The sequence below is a fragment of the Telopea speciosissima genome, chromosome 11 (genome assembly GCF_018873765.1).
Source record: "Telopea speciosissima isolate NSW1024214 ecotype Mountain lineage chromosome 11, Tspe_v1, whole genome shotgun sequence".
NCBI classification, from domain to species: Eukaryota; Viridiplantae; Streptophyta; class Magnoliopsida; order Proteales; family Proteaceae; genus Telopea; species Telopea speciosissima.
The window spans coordinates 56416137-56434191 of NC_057926.1; the positions used below are offsets into that span (position 1 = coordinate 56416137).

The window sequence follows — 18055 nt, forward strand, 5'->3', positions numbered from 1 at the left end:
ATTAAGGTTATTACTCAAATGAAAGTAAGTTTTGCTTCAATGGGGAAATGAAGCTGAGAGTTTGGCAATTGAATAGAACAATGGAATTTTCAGTATCAGTAGCATCCTGATATGTTTTTCTTTAAAGCATCCTGTCTATCAGCTGAATGAAGGATTCAAGATGATTCCCCTGTAGGGATTCGAAGAATGGGAGCAGAAGCCTCGCACCCTTTTCTTGTTTTTTTGGTCATTCAGTTTCTGTATTGTTGCAAGAGAAATTTCTTGGTTGGAAATTGATTCGCTTCATGCCTTAAATCTTCTACTTGCACGCCATCTCTAAAATTATCACACGTCACCCAAACATATTAGAGATCATCCTATCTTGATCTATTCAGATTATTTGATATCAATTTTGAGTTTGGAAACCTTTTAACTCATTTATTCCTCATCATGCTTGAAATGTTCTTATTTTCTTCATTTGAATTTAATCTATAAATTGCTTTTGCTGTGATCGATTGAGAATACAGAATTTAGTTTCATGGCAGAGATGGTTTCTTGTCATTACGTTTTGAAGGGCAAACCTTGACCTACGGTTGATGAGGAACAGGTCATGGTGAATTGAGTTCCTTCTTAAATCTTCTTTTTTTTTTTTTTTAGAAAGAAAAATCTTCTTTCAAATCTTTAGAAGGAATCTCTTCTCGTGACTCTAGCTTTTGTTTCAGTTTTTATTTTTGATACTTTGTCTAGGTGGTAGTCTGGATTGAAGGAGGTGGAGCTTAAACCATCTCTTCCCTGGCTCTTGCTGTTTTGAGTTTGTTTTTAGGCAATGTCCCAATCCATAGGGCAAGCGTAAAGGGAATACCTTGTGCATGAGCCTCCCGCTACTGTGAGGTCTTGGGAGGTTCATAATGTACTTCGCTTTTCGCAGAGAGGAAACAGTATTCAGCCTTACTGCTTAGCAGAGAGGCTGTTTCGACCCAACAACCATTAGGTCATAATGGAGCAACCATATCAAGTTTCTTATCTATTCCTAGTGCTCTCATAGTATTAATTTTCAAACCTTTATTTTCTATCCAAAAAAAATATAAAAAAAAATGAAATCAAACCTTTATGTTGCTCCTTGGCAAATTCTATTTGAATTAAGATTTTAAATCGATCCACAAAACTTAGGCCCACATCTAATGTTAAAATATTGTTTGTAATACATTACAGATTAGCTAATTCTTTTTCCATCTTTACCCGTTTAACAACTCTAGTGATACGAAGCCAAGCAACTCTATGAAAGGGAATATGATCATGCATGTATGTTGGCAGTTGGCACTAGTGATGTAAATGAATAGTCGAAATCAGTTTTCGTATTCGTGTTCGTATCTGTTTAGCATTATTCGAATCCGTCCGAAAGCTAAACGGATGCGGATACGGATAGTGTGTAGCTATCCAAAAAACTATATTTACATGTAAACGGATAAAATATTCGATTCGTATCCGTGTCTGTATCCGTTTAACACTATCAGAATCCGTTTGATAGCTAATCAGATGCGGATACGGATATAGCACTATCCGAGCCAAATCCGTTCCATTTACAACCCTAGTTGGCACTACCATTGGGTCTCGTAGAACCAAGGATAGCAACCCGGAACAACCAAGCTACCCAAATCTGGATATCCTAGCAGTCGATGAGCAAATCCTATTAGGGGTGCTGGGCTAGGATTGGGATTTCCAAAAAGAAAATCACGAATTTTACGCAACCCGACCCTGTATTTGGAAAAATCACGAATCAAGGACAACCTTCTACCCAATGGGACCAACTTTCGTATGGACCACTACAAATTGGGGCAAGAACAGTATAGAAAATGCTTAAATCCACCCTACCAGAGCCCGAAATATCCAAGACAGAAAGAATCCCCTCATTGATAGCTTTGACAGCTCCTTGTAAGGTCTCGTGCTTCAAGAAATTTAACAATTTATGGAAACTTTCCTCCATGGTAGTTCCTTGTTAAGGGTGTCAATTGGGACAGTTCTCGGTATTTAGGATGGGTCTACACTGGTATTGGTATCAAAGGTATCAATCTCAGTACCGTTTCATTTAGTAAACGAGACTAGGTACCGGTTCCTAAATGGTTCTAAGCCCGACAAAAAAGGGAGAAGAACTTTAATGATTCCGAGATAGTTCCATTATTAGAAAGTTACTTCAAGTACAAACCCAAGATGAATTTTATGATTTTATTTCTTCAAATTCCCTAAGAACACATGTAAGTTTCTCAAAACGAAGTCTAAGAATTAGTGAGGACAACCTACCGCCATATACCTTCAATACAATAACATGAAATATACCCTTTGAAAGAATACAAATGGTTTCGGTACCTAATCTGTATTTTGGTACTGACACCATTGGGAATCCCGTCCCAGAACCGTTCAGTCCCACTTATTATTCGGTACCAAAATCAGATTCCAATACCGTCTCGTTTATTAATGGAACGGTCCGATACTGGGTTTTAACGGGACGGTTCCCGGTTCTAATCCCAAATTGACACCCTTACTCCTTGTAAGGTCTCTTAATCTCAACAACACCAGAAATTCTGTTTCACTTATTTCCTTCTTCATAAGTGATTCTGAAACTCATGAATTACCCTTTCTTCCTTGCTGGAAAAAACGATGTCATGGTTTCCCAGTTCCCACCTCTTCTAAGTAACCGGAGGAAATAGAACACAATATGATGTGAATAGTACACCCTACGAATAGTAATTATGAAAAGTACATTGTGATGTTTAGGAAAAAAATTTACGGCTACATTTATTATAAGAATGTTCCTGTTACAAGACTAGCAACCAAAGAAATGGAATAATTAACTTTTTTTTTGGGGTCATAAATACCCTCCTAGGTTTTTGTATTTTCTAAAATACCCTTTAAGATCCCATTTCCTTGGCCTTATAGTAAGTGCCACACAAGGAAAAACCATGGGACTTTGTCTAGGTAAAACTCCAAATATCAATCAATGAGGTTACAACTTCTCTACAAATAACTAGAGGGTTACAAACTCAAGAAGATACCTTCTCCTAATGAAGAGAATGCTAGTACCAGCGCCATGCCACAACGTATACAAGAACCCTATTGAAGAACTTCTCTTGTTCTCTTGTTCTTATTCTCTATACTTTGGCTAAAGCTCTCTTCCCATCTCCTCTGAGAACGGAGGAAAAAGGGGGTTTTGGGGGGGGGGGGGACCTTGAATTCCATGTGTAACCCCCATTTTTTATTTTGATGGATAGTAGTAGGTAGGTGGGAAGGCCGCCGGCAGCCTCCCCTTTTTCTTTTCCTTGTTCAGTAGACACAAAAGAAGCGAAGAAGAAAGAGAGAGTTTGTCTTTATTTTTGTCTTCTGTACAGTACTCCAACCATTTTTTTTTTCTAATTTGAACTTCTTTTGAATTTTCTTTATTCACACACAGTTGATGCATGCTATGGAGACACGATGTCTCTTTCATGGGTCCCTCCTCGTGAGAGGACCCCAATACTCTTCATTGGGACCTAGCTCTCCTCTAATCGTGGAGGAGGACCAGCCCAGCAAAAATATGGGGGTTTTTGGTCATTTCATAGGGGGGTGGCGTCTGTGAAATGACCCATACACCTCTGTTTTGCTGGGCTGGATCCTGTAGCTCCCACCACGGCTAGAGGAGAGCCGAATACCTTCCCCTATAGCCTGAAGCAAGATCGCAATGTGCATCTACGTAGTCTAGTTTCAAAAAAATATCCTCTTCCATTACCTTCTCTACAGCCCTATATATGTATACTGTCACCCCAAACAGAGCACTGCCAAGAAGCTTCTAAGCAAATGGGTGTGGCAAAATATCGCAGCTTCTCTGTAATGCTCGCAAGAACTTAATGTTTCCTCCAAATTTCCTCGTCGGTCTAGTGACCATTACAGACTGAGGAAACTATTATAATTGCGCTCCAGGCGAAGATGGATTCTATCAGTGCCTCGGTAATCCAAGGACTTTTCAAAAAAAAAATGCAAAGATTGCTATGCTAAGAACAAGAAAAAGAAGCAACCAAATTAATTTTCTCTCCAGATATATCTTTGGTAAAATAAAGGACTGTAGAGATCTTTAATTTGATTTGGAATGATGCATCAGTGCATCTGATAGTACTATTGGAGAATAAGCCCAACAGGTTCTTTTAAGGAAAAGAACAGAAACCATTTACAATTACACTACTCCTAAAACGAAAAATAAAAGAAAAATGTAAAGACGTGTTTGATTTGATTTTTTTTTATTTCTCATCAAACGAATGACATCTTCTTTTGGAAATCCTAGCTATTCTTAGCATGATATTGGGGAATCTCATTGCTATTAATAGAAAAGTTTAAAATTTTAATTTACTGTATAATTAATTAAAATAAAATATAAAATTATAATAGTGTTATTATGTGATTATGTAAGATTGTATCAATTTCTATGATATTATAGGTAATTTGTATGGAATTGAATATATAATTTTTTGATGGCACACACCTTGTTCCATTTGATCTATTTCTTTGTTTCGTCATAAATCGTATGGATCTCTTCTTCATCGTCAGCATCAGTTGTATTGTTGTTGCTGACAATCTCTTGTAATTATTAGGTGGTTAAGTAACCTTCCATCTTCATCAGTTCTCATTTTCAATTTAAATTTGGACACCCTAAAGTAGTTATGTAACTGCTCATAGCCTATTCCATCATCTTCCCACTCTGTTTTTCAAATTTCATATAGGAACAAATTTCATGACACGATTGCACGGCCTTGAAGTATGCATGGTCTTTCGGTCAATGACCGAAAATGGAGTGTAAAAACACTTAAAACTAGGGCTGCAACAGGGTCGGGTTGGGCCGAGCTTTGTAGTACCCTAGCCCAACCCTAAGTCCCCTTAGCTAGGCCCAGGCCCGACCCTACCCTGACTCAGGGCCAGAAAAATCCAACCCTGACCCGTCCTCAGGGTCGGGCCGGGCCAACCCTGATTGGCCCTGGTCATGGGGAGGGGAAAAGAAATGCATGGGTAGGAATGGGCTGGGAAGAACATTATTAATTTTATATAAAATAATAATATAATAAATTATATTATAACACTTATTATCTTCATATATAGTATATTATATAAAAAAATGTGGGTGAAATTTAAAGTTTATAATGTATAAATTATATCAACATATATTTTATAGTATAACTTAAATCAGGGTAGGGCCGGGCCGGGCCAAGCTTAGCTCGAGACCTCAACCCTAATCCGACCCGACCCTAACTCAAGGCCAGAAATTTCCAGCCCTGACCCATCCTCAGGGCCAAATATCTCAGCCCAGACCCTGTTCGGGCTCAGGGCGGGCCAGGGCGGGTTCGGGCCGACAAGGCCAAACTTGCACCCCTACTTAAAACCCCATACCTTTTCCCGCAAAGGAAATCCCAAGATTGAAATGAATTCACACCGGAGGGTTTCAAGGATGTTGCAGTGTATTGAAGTATTACAACAATGCAGAAGTAATCGGAGAGGGGACCATTGCAGAGGTGGTGGCGGATCAAACAAGGGAGAGAAAGTCAACAGAATTTGATAGAGATCATTCGGAACAATTATTATATCAAACTCCATTTGGTATTATAATTGAGAAAATCAAAGTCCATATTGAACAGTTGAAAGGAGGTAATGTTTAATCTAAGCTTGCGAATTTTTTAATGGAACTGATAATATTTCCTATGAATCCTAAGTACTATAATCTCTCCTTAAAAGTATTGAAAATGGCATATGGGGTTTGAAGATATCAGATTCCACAAAGGATAGAATTATTGCTCAAGTCATGCATCCAACTAATGGTAGATACATTGCAGCCAACAACTGGTGCAGGGCTTATTGGTTGGGTCTTTGATTCTCTAAGTGTTTGAGATTTTATTTTTTTGTTTAATTGTTATTACTTTTTAAACCTATAAAGGAAGCGATGGAAAAGAATTGCTGAAAAGATCAGGAAAGATAGAAGTAGTGTTAAGGATCGATGGCAGATTCAGTGAAGGTAATTCCAGAAAGCATGGATGAGAAAAGGTTTAGCCGTGTAGATTCCCTTCAATTGGAGGCTGGAAAAGTCTCCAACCTAAGCCACAAAGAAAAGGTATCATAATCTCTGTCTTGCTCTGTTTTATTTCCATGAAATTTGGTTTCAATCTCTCTCTCTCTCTCATTGTTGTTGTTGGTTTCTGGTTTCAAGTCATCATGATTTCTCATTAAGCTTGTTTGTATCATGGACGACGAGCAGAAAGCGAGTTGGGGAACGACATTGAGCTTAGCATTCCAGTGCATTGGAGTTGTGTATGGAGATATCGGCACATCTCCACTGTATGTGTATTCTAGCACATTCACAAACGGAATCAATAACAAACAGGACTTACTTGGGGTCTTGTCTCTCATCATTTACACTCTCACACTTCTAACCTTGATTAAATATGTTTTTATTGTCTTAAGGGCCAATGACAATGGTGATGGTAAGCTTCACTTTGTTTCATCATTACATCCATTCTTTCTTCTTGTACTAATTTTGTGAATTAAAAGATGATTCTTGAAGATACCCAGTAACAATTAAATTTTATATGTTGTAGGGGGAACTTTTGCGGTCTATTCCAAGATATGCCGCCATGTTAAGGTGAGCTTAATTCCAAATTATCAGCAAGAGGATGCAGAGCTGTCCAACTATAGCATAGAAGTCCCTACTAAGAATATGAAGATAGCTGAGTTTGTTAAAGAGATTATGGAGAACAGTCGAGTACTTCATGTCCTGCTGTTCCTGTGTGCTATCATTGGTACTTCTATGGTGATGGGAGATGGGGTTCTCACTCCAGCAATTTCAGGTTTGTCATGTTGTCGATCTTATGTTGACTAGTTATATGATGGAGGCACAATCAATATCTATAACTATCAAAACTAAAATGATAATACTCAGACTATTATTCTCTGCATCTTTGGCAGAATTATGTGACCTATCCTCCACCACATTCACAAATTAGTTTTGTTTTGTTTTTTTTTTGTTTTTTCCAGTGCTTTCTGCAGTGGGTGGAATCACAATAGCAGTGCCAACACTTAGTCAAGGTACTCACTCGATCATCTTGCTTATAATTATGACACATTCAATTAATTGTCTAACAGATCTTGATCCAAAAAAGTCCAATCTGAATTCAATTCTATATTAATATTAAAATCTGAAATGATAATCTTCATAAAACAGTATTGAAACTACATGTGTTAATCTTTCCCCAAATTAATCTTAATGAATTCATAGTATGGCCGGGTCAGCTGGAATATTATTCGATGATCTATTCTTCATAACTAATTCATTATTCTGTCAATGTTGTTGATTTTCCAGGTGCCGTCGTTGGAATTTCTATAGTGATCTTGGTCCTTCTCTTTGTATTTCAACGATATGGAACAGACAAAGTTGGTTTTACATTTGCCCCTATGATTTGCTTATGGTTTGTTTTCATTGGTGGCATCGGCCTCTATAACTTAATTAAGTATGATATTGGTATCTTACGTGCGTTCAATCCAAAATACATCATTGATTATTTCAGAAGAAATGGCAAAGATGGATATATATCCCTTGGAGGGGTTCTTTTGTGCATCACAGGTGAGTAAACCTAAAACTTTTGATTTCCACTCTCACTATTTCACAAGAGAATAAAATGTTACCAAATTAACTACCATCTCTGTTGATGTGAAACAGGAACGGAAGCAATGTTTGCAGACTTGGGTCACTTCAATGTCCGAGCCGTTCAAGTATGTAGAGACTGCATAAACTCCTACCTAACTTAGCATCATCATATTGCAGAAAATCTTGCTAATTCAATTTTCAGAGCAATGACAAATTCAGTTGTTTAATTACTTTTTCACAGATTAGTTTTGGTGGATTTGTGTATCCTGCATTACTATTCGCTTACAGTGGGCAAGCTGCATATCTCAGTAAATTCCCCGAAAATGTTGCAAATACTTTCTATAAGAGTATTCCTGGTAAGTGGATCTCAGTTCGGTAGGCATGGAATAAATTGGAATTGATGGCCTGGATGAGTACATATATACCTCAAAAGTCTTTCCTGTACGTTTTTAACTTTCCTAGGGATGCTTTCTTTCAATTGATGTCATCAGGTCCTTTATACTGGCCACAATTTGTTATAGCTGTTATCGCATCTGTTATTGCAAGCCAAGCTATGATCTCTGGAGCATTCTCAATCATAGCTCAATCCCAAAGTCTTGGATGCTTCCCAAGGGTTAAGGTGATTCACACTTCAAAGAAGTATGCAGGTCAGGTTTATATCCCTGAAGTTAACTATGCACTCATGATCGGCTGCATCATTGTCACAGCTGCCTTCCAGAGTACAACAAACATCGGCAATGCATATGGTAAGCTCTAAATTAATGCTCCATACTAGATGTCTCGCACGTACAAAGTATGATTAGATTCCCTTCATATTTATCACCCGCAAAGAAGGGGATGCAAAAGAATATATATGTAACATCTGTCTGTAACTTTGATGCATGCAGGTATTTGTGTTGTTACTGTAATGGTGATCACAACATCTTTGGTTAGTCTCATAATGCTAGTCATATGGAAAATATCCATTCTGTGGATTGGCCTCTTCTTTGCGATTTTTGCTGCAATAGAGGTAATATATCTATCCTCTGTGGTATATAAGTTTGTACAAGGCGGATGGCTTCCACTGGCGTTTGCTGCAGTTCTTGTGACCATTATGTGGACATGGCATTATGTTCACAAAGAGAGATATATGTTCGAGCTGGAAAACAAGGTCTCTAGTGATTTTATAAGAGATTTGGCCATGAACCCAAATATAAACAGGGTACCAGGAATTGGACTTCTGTATTCTGAGCTTGTTCAAGGCATCCCGCCAATATTTCCTCACTTCATTTCAAACATACCATCCATCCATTCAGTTCTAGTGTTTGTCTCTATAAAGCACATCCCAGTCCGTACAGTGGAAATGGAGGAACGTTTTCTATTCCGTCAGGTTGAGCCCCGTGAGTACCGGATGTTTCGCTGTGTTGTTCGATATGGCTATAAGGATGTCTTTGATAAACGAGAGGAGTTTGAGCAACAGCTAGTCCAACACTTGAAAGAATTTATTCGTCATGAAAACTTAATGCACAACGAGGATTTAATAGAACAGCAATCAACGAACTCTTCAGGCAGAATTGTCAGTTCCGGCTTCGTTAGCGGACCAATCCTTGGAGCGGAGGATGAGACACAGTTCATCGAAAAAGCAATGGAGAAAGGAGTGGTGTATCTCTTGGGCGAACCAGAAGTGATGGCAAAACCAGAATCCTCATTCTTGAAAAAGATCATTGTCAATTATTTCTATAACTTCTTGAGGAGGAACTTTAGGCAAGGACAAGACATAATGTCCATTCCACGGACAAAGGTTCTCAAAGTCGGAATGATATATGAGATTTGAGATTTTCCATGATCTTCCCTGAACTGCAAATGATATATTAGTCTAGTGTTGATCACTAAAAGAGATGAAGCGAATAAGATCATGCATGGATTAATCCAAGTATAGTAGTCTCATTCTTTTGTGAAGTTACTTCAAATATGTTGAGAGCTTAACGTGGATAATGTGATGTATCTACCATATTGTAAAATGGATTCTTCTCCATTAGTTTATGAAGTTTTTTTTTTCTTTGTGGTGCAACCCTCCTTCCAGAAAGGGAGAAATTTATTTAGCCTCAAAAAGCAAAAAGAGATTTACAATCTTGAGAAACTGTGTTGTGAGAGAGAGGTCAAACATTTACCATCAGTTAACAAGATTCTATTCATAAGTAGAGAAATTACCTGAGACCTTAACTGGCGACCCTTGAAGTCGAGATCGACGTGATCCCCCACCTCCATTCCGCCTCTTCAACAAATCCGCAAATCACCATATTTTGAGACAACCATAGCACCTCGATCCACCACTTCTCGGCCTAACCACCACCATCACCAATGAAGACATACCTTAAACCCTCCCTGAATGACCAAAGAGCTCGAAAGATTCTGATAGTCCTCTCTCTCTTTCAAAGGAGAGGTTTGCCGTAGTTGGAAAACGTTGGAAAACCGGGTTTTGAATGGGGCTAATCACTCAAGTCAAGTTAAAATTTTGGAAAACCTGGTCAAGAGTCTTGTAAACTAGATCAGAGTAAAAAATGACAATACTGGGTTATAAATCATCCAAGTCAAATAAGACTTGGTATTTTTATCCGAGTCATCACAAACTTGCAAGTTTAGTCGTATTTTAAAAAAGAGTAAATTACAAAGACCTCCGTTGACCTTTCTGACAATTCAGGGAATCTTCCCTGCGTTTCTAACAATTACTCAAACCTTCCCTACTTTTCAAACTTAGCTTCACTTTAGCCCCAGTCCGTTAGTATTTTAACCCTAATTAACGGATAAATTGGAAAAACCTAAGAAACCTGACAATTATACCTATTTTCCCTTTACAAAGTTTCCCTATTGCCCTTACACCCTTTCCCTTTTTTTCTTCTTCTACCTCCTGCAAACCCACCTGCTCCCACCCCTCTGCAACCCCAACCACGCAGGCCGCAACCCCCACTCTCCACCTGAGAAACATATTAAATCTCTCTCTCTCTCTCTCTCTTATTACAGTCTTACTCTGCTTCTGAAATTTCCAACGGTTGCAGAATGGAATGTTCTTAGTCATTTTCAAATAGCTGTGGTGACAGCTCTGATCTTCGCCAACTCTTTGTAAGCAAGGGCATTTTGCAGGAGGAAGAAGAAGAAGAAGAAAGGATCGAATGATTCATTAGATACTTTTATGAATATCATCAAGTATCGTAAATAAATGGATCGTATTGTTCTATCACTTGATGACCATATTCACTCTTTGATAAAGTATCACCATGGGTCAGATTCAATAGAATCTAATCCATGGATTAAGGGGTAAAAAACAAAACAAACAAACAAATCCAAACCAACTTGTAAGATAAGGAAATCAAGAGGCAAGTGCAAATCTGCTGCTGTCCAAGCTGAAGCCTAACCAATTCTTCATGGGTTTCTCTTAGTTCTTAGTCTGAATTCTGAAACTTATATGTGTGAAATTTTATGGATCAGATGAAGCACCTTCATGGGAAATTCTTTATCCGCGATTCAAGATATTGAAGACACAGCAAGAATAACTTTCTCTTGCAAGTTGCAAGTTCTTCCTCTGCACTAAAAATCTCATCATTGCCAGCTTATATTTTAGCTAGAGGTACTTCAAGATTTCACAATTAACAGTCCTATTCATTCATTTGTAGCAAAGAAAAGAAGATGGATATGAAAGGACTCACATGAAGCAAGAAATGATTTTCCATCTCTTACCCTCTTTAAGATACTACTCAGAATAAGCTTATCAGTGCTCTGTATTTGGAAAAACTTGGGCGTACAACAGAGAATCAATCACCTCTTCAAATTCTCATCTTATCTCTATTATTTAAAACCCTAGAGGTTTCAGAAGCTCTCTTCCTCAAAGGATAACGAAGAGTAGGAATGAACTCAACCCCTTAAGACAGCAGCTGCTGATATGTAGAACCTTGATCGGTTCTAACCATTCTACAACCGTTCTATATGTAACCGTTCTACCCTACCTAGGAGGAGTACTAGATCCTTCTGCACAGTCATGAAAACCAAAGAAAGCATACACGCGAGTGAATGAATGAAAAGAAAGCATCTCGATCTCTAATGGCAACACAACCCTCATCTTCTTCGTCGGAGCTTCGAATTCAGGAGTAACGAGAACAAAAACAGCTCCCTATCGATCGGAAAACTCAATCGGATCAAATGAAGCGGCTCGTAGCAATGGATCAGCACTGTGGAGGAAACGGTTATACGATTAGTTTGTAATTCAAATTCAAAAGTCCGATTGACTAGTTCACTATATACCTTATCTAGCTGTTGTAAGGTAGGAAGGTCTGAGTAATGCGAGGGAGGTTCCCTGAATTGTCAGAAAGGTCATGGGAGGTCCGAGTAATTTACTATTTAAAAAACCCATAAAATTGGTTCACTTAGAAACTGAGTTGAGTAAAATCGTAAACAATAAGAAAACACTCAACTCCTTGACTCCCTTCTCTTGTTTAATGGTATAGACTCAAAATACATTAATATGTGATTTCTTGATTTTTTTTTTCTTTAATTTTTCCCATAGTTTTCTGTATTTTACAAATTTATTACATTAACAAAAAAGAAGAAACATGACTCACCTTCACTGGGTTTAACAAGACCGAGTCACAAAGTTTTTCTAGACGACGAGTCGAGTTAGAAAACCAGATTTTCCAACTATGGAACATTGCAAGTAGGGCCAACCCCACGCGTCAACTAGCCAGCGTACAAGGATGGCTATTGCAGTCCTTGTACAAGGACCTGATCCGGCCTCGAATATCCTAGGGTATATGGGGAGGTTAAAGTGTTCAACACTAAAATAATATTTCTTAGGAAGACAAAAAAATAAGAAATCAATTAATTATTCCTTCTCATTTGAAATGGATCCTTTTATAAATTCTGTTAATGGAGAAGCATTGATCCATTTTACATATAACAAATACCGCTCATCATTTATCGACCACACATTGCACTCTCAACATATTTCAAACCAATTTACAAAAGAAGGAGAAGACACTCCTTTATTTTGATTAATCCACATACAAGATCTTATTCGTCTAATCTCTTTTAGGGCTCAACAATATTAGACCAATATATCAATTGCAGTTCAGGGGAAGAGCATCTGGGAAATCTCAAATCTCATATATCATTCCGACCTTGAGAACCCTTGTCCGTGGAATGGACATCATGTCCTGTCCTTGCCTAAAGTTTTTCTTCAAGAAGCTATAGATGTAATTGACAATGATCTTTTTGAAGAAAGAGGAATTCGGCTTTGCCCTCACTTCTGGTTCGCCCAAGAGATACACAACCCCATTCTTCATTGCTTCATCAATGAATTGTGTCTCACCTTCTTCGGCTTCAACGATTTGTCCGCTGACCAATCGGGTACTGACAATTCGGCCAGAAGAGTTGGTTGATTGAGTATGATGATGTTTGAATGGTAGGATGTTCTGTTCTATTAATTCCTCATTGTGCATGTAGTTTTCATGACGAACGAATTCTTTCAAGCGTTGGACAAGCTGTTGTTCAAACTCCTCTGGTTGATTGAAGGCATCTTTATAGCCATACCGAACAACACAACGGAACATCCGGGACTCTCGTGGTTCAACCTGACGGAATAGAAAACGCTCCTCCATATCCACTGTAGGGATTGGGATTTGCTTTATAGAGACAAACACTAGAACTGAATGGATGGATGGTATGTTTGAAATGAAGTGAGGAAATATGGGTGGGATGCCTTGAACAAGCTCAGAATATAGAAGTCCGATTCCGGGCACCCTGTTTATATTTGGGTTCATCACTACTTCTCTTATAAAATCATTGGAGACCTTGTTTTCGAGCTCGAACATGTATTTCTCTTTGTAAACATAATGCCATACCCACATAATGGAAACAAGAACTGCAGCAAACGCGAGTGGAAGCCATCCGCCTTGTACAAACTTAGTTATTGTTGCGGATAGATATATTAACTCTATTGAAGCGAAAATCACGAAGAAGAGGCTGATCCACAGAATGGATATCTTCCAAATGACAAGCATTATGAGGCTAACCAAAGTAGTAGTGATTACCATGACAGTAACCACACAAATACCTGCATGCATGGAATGCATCAAAATTAGAGACCAATACAATTAATTACCATGTTTGTTATACATAATTGTAATTAATTAAGGAGCATTAATTACCATATGCAAAACTGATGGCTATTGTATTCTGGAAGACAGCTGTGATAATGACAGTGCCGAGCATGAGTGCATAGTTAACTTCAGGGATGTAAACCTGGCCTTCATACTTCTTTGAAGTGTGAATGATCTTAACCTTTGGGAAGCATCCAAGAGCTTGGGATTGAGCTACGATTGAGAATGATCCAGATATCATAGCTTGGCTTGCAATAGCAGCCGCGATAATAGCTATAACAAATTGTGGCCAGTATAATGGACCTGTATGTGTCGTCGTCGATCATTTGAAGGAAAAACAGAAAAACATCCTTAATTAATTAAGAAGTTATTAAAAACATGAAAGACAAGTAATAATGTATGTAGCTAGGCATTGCATTGGGCCATCAATTCCATATATGCATCATTTTATTGCATGACTACTACTAATGCAGAACAAAGATCGATACACTTACCAGGGATACTGGAATAGAAACTAGTTTGGACTGTGTTTGGGTATTTGGTTAGGTATGCAGCTTGCCCACTGTAAGCCAATATTAATGCAGGATACACAAATCCGCCGAAACTAATCTGCAAAGAAATTGAATTTTAGCAAGATATTTTGTGATCTGAATTGGGTAGGAGGAGTTTAATTATGATCGAATTGTACATACTTGAATGGCTGGAATATTGAAGTGACCCAAGTCAGCAAACATTGCTTCCGTTCCTGTTTCATATCAGCAGATGGAGATGGTAAAGGTTTTAGTAACATTTAGATTTCATGCGAAATAATGATCAGAGGGAATTAAAAGAGGTTTTAATTAAGTTTTACTCACTACCTGTGATGCACAAAACAACCCCTCCAAGAGACATATATCCATTGGTGCCATTTCTTTTGAAATAATCAATGATGTACGCTGGATTGAAAGCACGTAAAACAGTAATATCATACTTGATCAAGTTGTAGAGACCGATGCCAGCAATGAATAGAAACCATAGGCTGATGAGAGGGGCAAATGCGAAACCAACTTTGTCGGTTCCGTATCGTTGAAATACAAAGAGAAGGATCAAGATCACTATGGAAATTCCAACGATGGCACCTGCAAAATCATCAACAACAATATTGACAGAATTAGTTATGAAGACAATTGACAGTGTCATAATTATAAGCAAGATGATCGAGTGAGTACCTGGACTAAGTGTTGGCACTGCTACTGTGATTCCTCCCACTGCAGAAAGCACTGGAGAGAAAAACAAAACAAAACAAAACAAAAGTTGTTCAATAGTGGAAGATAGTTCACAAAATTTTGCCAGAGATATAATAGAGAATAATTGATTGGGGGTACCATTTAATTTTGACAAACCTGAAATTGCTGGAGTGAGAACCCCATCTCCCATCACCATGGAAGTACCAACAATAGCACACATGAAGAGCATGACACGAATTGCTGGACTGTTCTCCATCGTCTCTTTTACCTTCTGAGCTCTCTTCACATTCGTGGAAGGGACTTCTACGCTGTAGTTGGAGAGCGTTGCATCCTCTTTCTGATAATTTGGAATTAAGCTCACCTTAACATGACGGCATATCTTAGAATAAATTGCGAACGTTCCCCCTACACGACCCCCATATGAAATTAAATGTTTATTAGTCTGAGATGTTTCTTCTTCCATCTGATCTTGCTTGACGAATATTGCTCCCATGCATGCATCATGCATGAACAACAAAAGAATGAATGAAATGAAATGAAATGAAATGAAACGAAATGAAGCTTACCATCACCATTGTCGTTGGCCCATAAGACAATGAAACAATATTTGATCAAGGTTACAAGTGTGAGGGTGTAGATGATGAGTGACAATACCCCAATTAAGTCATTTGGGTCACCGATGCCGTTTGCGAACACAGTGGAATATGTATACAGTGGAGAAGTCCCGACGTCTCCATACACAACTCCAATGCATTGGAATGCTAAGCTCAATGTCGTTCCCCAACTCCCTTGCTGCTCTCGTCGTCCATCATTTTGCATTAATTATTCAATTCCCATCAATTAATTCAAACATATATATGTTAATTTGTACAATAATATATAAAAGCAGAAACTAACAACAAACAAAGAAATTAAGACTGAAAATTAATGTACGGAATTAATACTAGATTGTGATTGATTGATCCATCGATCCATCCAGACCTTTTGGTTGCTTTTGATCGGCTGGCCGGAGACTTTTCCAGCCTCCAAGTGAAGGGAATCTACACGGTTAAACAATTTCTGCTGATTCTTCCTTGGTGGACTTCCCTCATTTGATTCTGCCATCGGATGTCCCCCCTTAACAGTACTATTTCTCCTTTTTTTTTTGTACTCTCCTGATCTTCTCAGCCTCTCTTCCCTCTCCTCTTTTTATAGTTTGAAGTAAAAAAAAAAGTCCCATTAAAACATGATGAAACATGATATCCCTGCAAGAATAGCCCTGCACCAGATGGGTGCAATGTAGCTACACCATTAAAATTGAAGGATGCATGACTTGAGCAAGCATTGTGTCCTTTCTCTTTTGTCCTTTCAACCTATGACTGAAGATGGTCTTAAAATCAACTGCTATCTAATAATAATCTTCCACCCTAAATGCCCTTTTCGATCATTTTAATGTGAAATTACTTCGGACCCATAGCAAATTTCATCAATTCCATTAAAAATGAGTTGCTTCAGCTCTTCAATTTTGACTTTGACCTTGTCCTTGACAATAATAGAGTTTCATACAATTAAAAAAAATTCTATTATTTCAATAAAAAAAATTTTATTATTAAAAAAAGAGAAAAAGATCTCTACTTGGTGGTGTTTCCTACGCTCTCTTAGATTTTGTTAATGGGTTCATTATTGAAGGCTTCCATCCAAATGGATGCCTCTTCATCGCCGTGTATCTCTCCTCGAGAAGTGATGCATGGAATCTGCCTATATATTTTTAGTTGACAATGTATAGCGTACACACAATAATATTCTGTTAGACTTTCTCTTTCAATCCATAAAACATGATTCAATCAAGATCGGTATCACAATATCTAATTGAACCAGATTTGTGAGGAAAGAATATTGCAGTTATTCTATAATAAAAAGGATTGTTTGAGTGGCACCTCTATAGGTGAATTTAGAAATATATAATATTCTTTTGATTCTTTATTGTCTCATTCTTAAAAGTTTTTTAACTTATGGGTAAAAGATATTGAAAGTGACTTACCATTATTTATTTTCAAGAACTATCATATATTGTCCTGCGTTTTTCGAATATAAATGTGAACTGATAGATTTTGCCCTTACTAAATTAATCGAAAAGATATTTTAAACTAAGAGAGCATAAATATAATATTAATTATTTAACACCTATAACTCTGAGGGTGTCAATAAGAAAATCCCATAATGAAATAAGGTAACATATAAAAGGAGAGAAGAAAAAAAAATCTCTTTGAACCAATAGATTATTCTACACTGAGAGATGACATTAAGTTTTTTTATTCATTTTTTCTTTTAAAAGAAAAAAAAAATAATTAATGTCTCTAAACGTAGGATACGCTATTGATTTAGAAAACCCTCGCCCATAAAATAATAATTGATTGTCTAAAAATCAAGGTGCCTAGTAACTGTATGAAATAGATTTGGTCAAAGTCTAATTCAATGATATATCATTTTTTTTGATAAAGAAAGTTTTTTTGATATTCCTTTCTCCCATGTATTCTATGCATATATTGGTAGTCCAAGCCATTGTTTTTAAATCTGTACTTGGAATCATATCGAGAAGGTTCTTTTTTCGAGTTCAAATCCCCTCCCTTGTGAATGATCACGCATTCCATTTCACACCGTCCATGGGGTGTGGAGAGTACCGTTGGGGTGTGGATATCATACCCATAGATGGTATGAGATGAGAGGTATGATATGAGATGGGGTGGTTACTCGCAGGGGAGAGGAACCTGATTCTCTATTTTTGGCCAAGTTTGACGGAGTAGAACACATTACAACAATTAAAAAAGTAAGATAAACTGAAAAAGAAAGAGAATAAGGGGGGGGAGGGGAATTGGTAACATTTCTTGATTTCAAGCTTGGTTGTGGGTTTAAATCATTGTACACAATAACGTTCTCAAAAACTGCTGTGGTTTGATTCCAATTTCAGTGAAAAACAGTTCTACATCCACACTGAAAAGAAAGCCTGTTCTGATTTAATCAGGTTTGACCGCTTGTGATCAGTTCCACTTTTAAAACTATGGTCCATCCATCGTCTTGGACGTCTCAGATTT

The 18055-nt window shown here is 37.7% G+C and overlaps 2 protein-coding genes across 2 annotated transcripts; one reads left to right on the plus strand and one right to left on the minus strand.

Annotated features, from left to right (window-relative positions):
• The first annotated feature begins 5986 nt into the window (after positions 1-5986).
• Positions 5987-9541, plus strand: LOC122645417 (potassium transporter 5-like). The gene is made up of 9 exons (XM_043838723.1): positions 5987-6100; positions 6218-6470; positions 6585-6833; positions 7021-7071; positions 7346-7606; positions 7703-7755; positions 7872-7986; positions 8122-8376; positions 8518-9541. Exons 1-9 carry the CDS (start codon positions 5987-5989, stop codon positions 9441-9443), a joined length of 2277 nt encoding a protein of 758 aa, XP_043694658.1. The 3' UTR covers positions 9444-9541.
• A 3210-nt stretch (positions 9542-12751) lies between these two features.
• On the minus strand, positions 12752-16088 carry LOC122645418 (potassium transporter 5-like). Its single transcript, XM_043838724.1, has 9 exons — positions 15966-16088; positions 15551-15779; positions 15141-15389; positions 14967-15017; positions 14616-14876; positions 14451-14503; positions 14253-14367; positions 13807-14061; positions 12752-13712 (listed from the first exon to the last, which is right to left on the minus strand). The coding sequence occupies exons 1-9, from the start codon at positions 16086-16088 to the stop codon at positions 12754-12756; spliced, it is 2295 nt and encodes a 764-aa protein (XP_043694659.1). The 3' UTR covers positions 12752-12753.
• Positions 16089-18055: the final 1967 nt, after the last annotated feature.

Bases quoted from the DNA above. Each gene is read 5' to 3' on its own strand.
- LOC122645417 (XM_043838723.1), top strand. From the start codon at position 5,987: ATGGCAGATTCAGTGAAGGTAATTCCAGAAAGCATGGATGAGAAAAGG. The intron at 7,072-7,345 runs GTACTCACTCGA...TTGATTTTCCAG, and splicing joins AGTGCCAACACTTAGTCAAG to GTGCCGTCGTTGGAATTTCT. The intron at 7,987-8,121 runs GTAAGTGGATCT...TGATGTCATCAG, and splicing joins TTTCTATAAGAGTATTCCTG to GTCCTTTATACTGGCCACAA.
- LOC122645418 (XM_043838724.1), bottom strand. From the start codon at position 16,088: ATGGCAGAATCAAATGAGGGAAGTCCACCAAGGAAGAATCAGCAGAAA. The intron at 15,780-15,965 runs GTCTGGATGGAT...GGACGACGAGAG, and splicing joins CGATCAAAAGCAACCAAAAG to CAGCAAGGGAGTTGGGGAAC. The intron at 14,504-14,615 runs GTAGTGAGTAAA...GATATGAAACAG, and splicing joins GGTTGTTTTGTGCATCACAG to GAACGGAAGCAATGTTTGCT.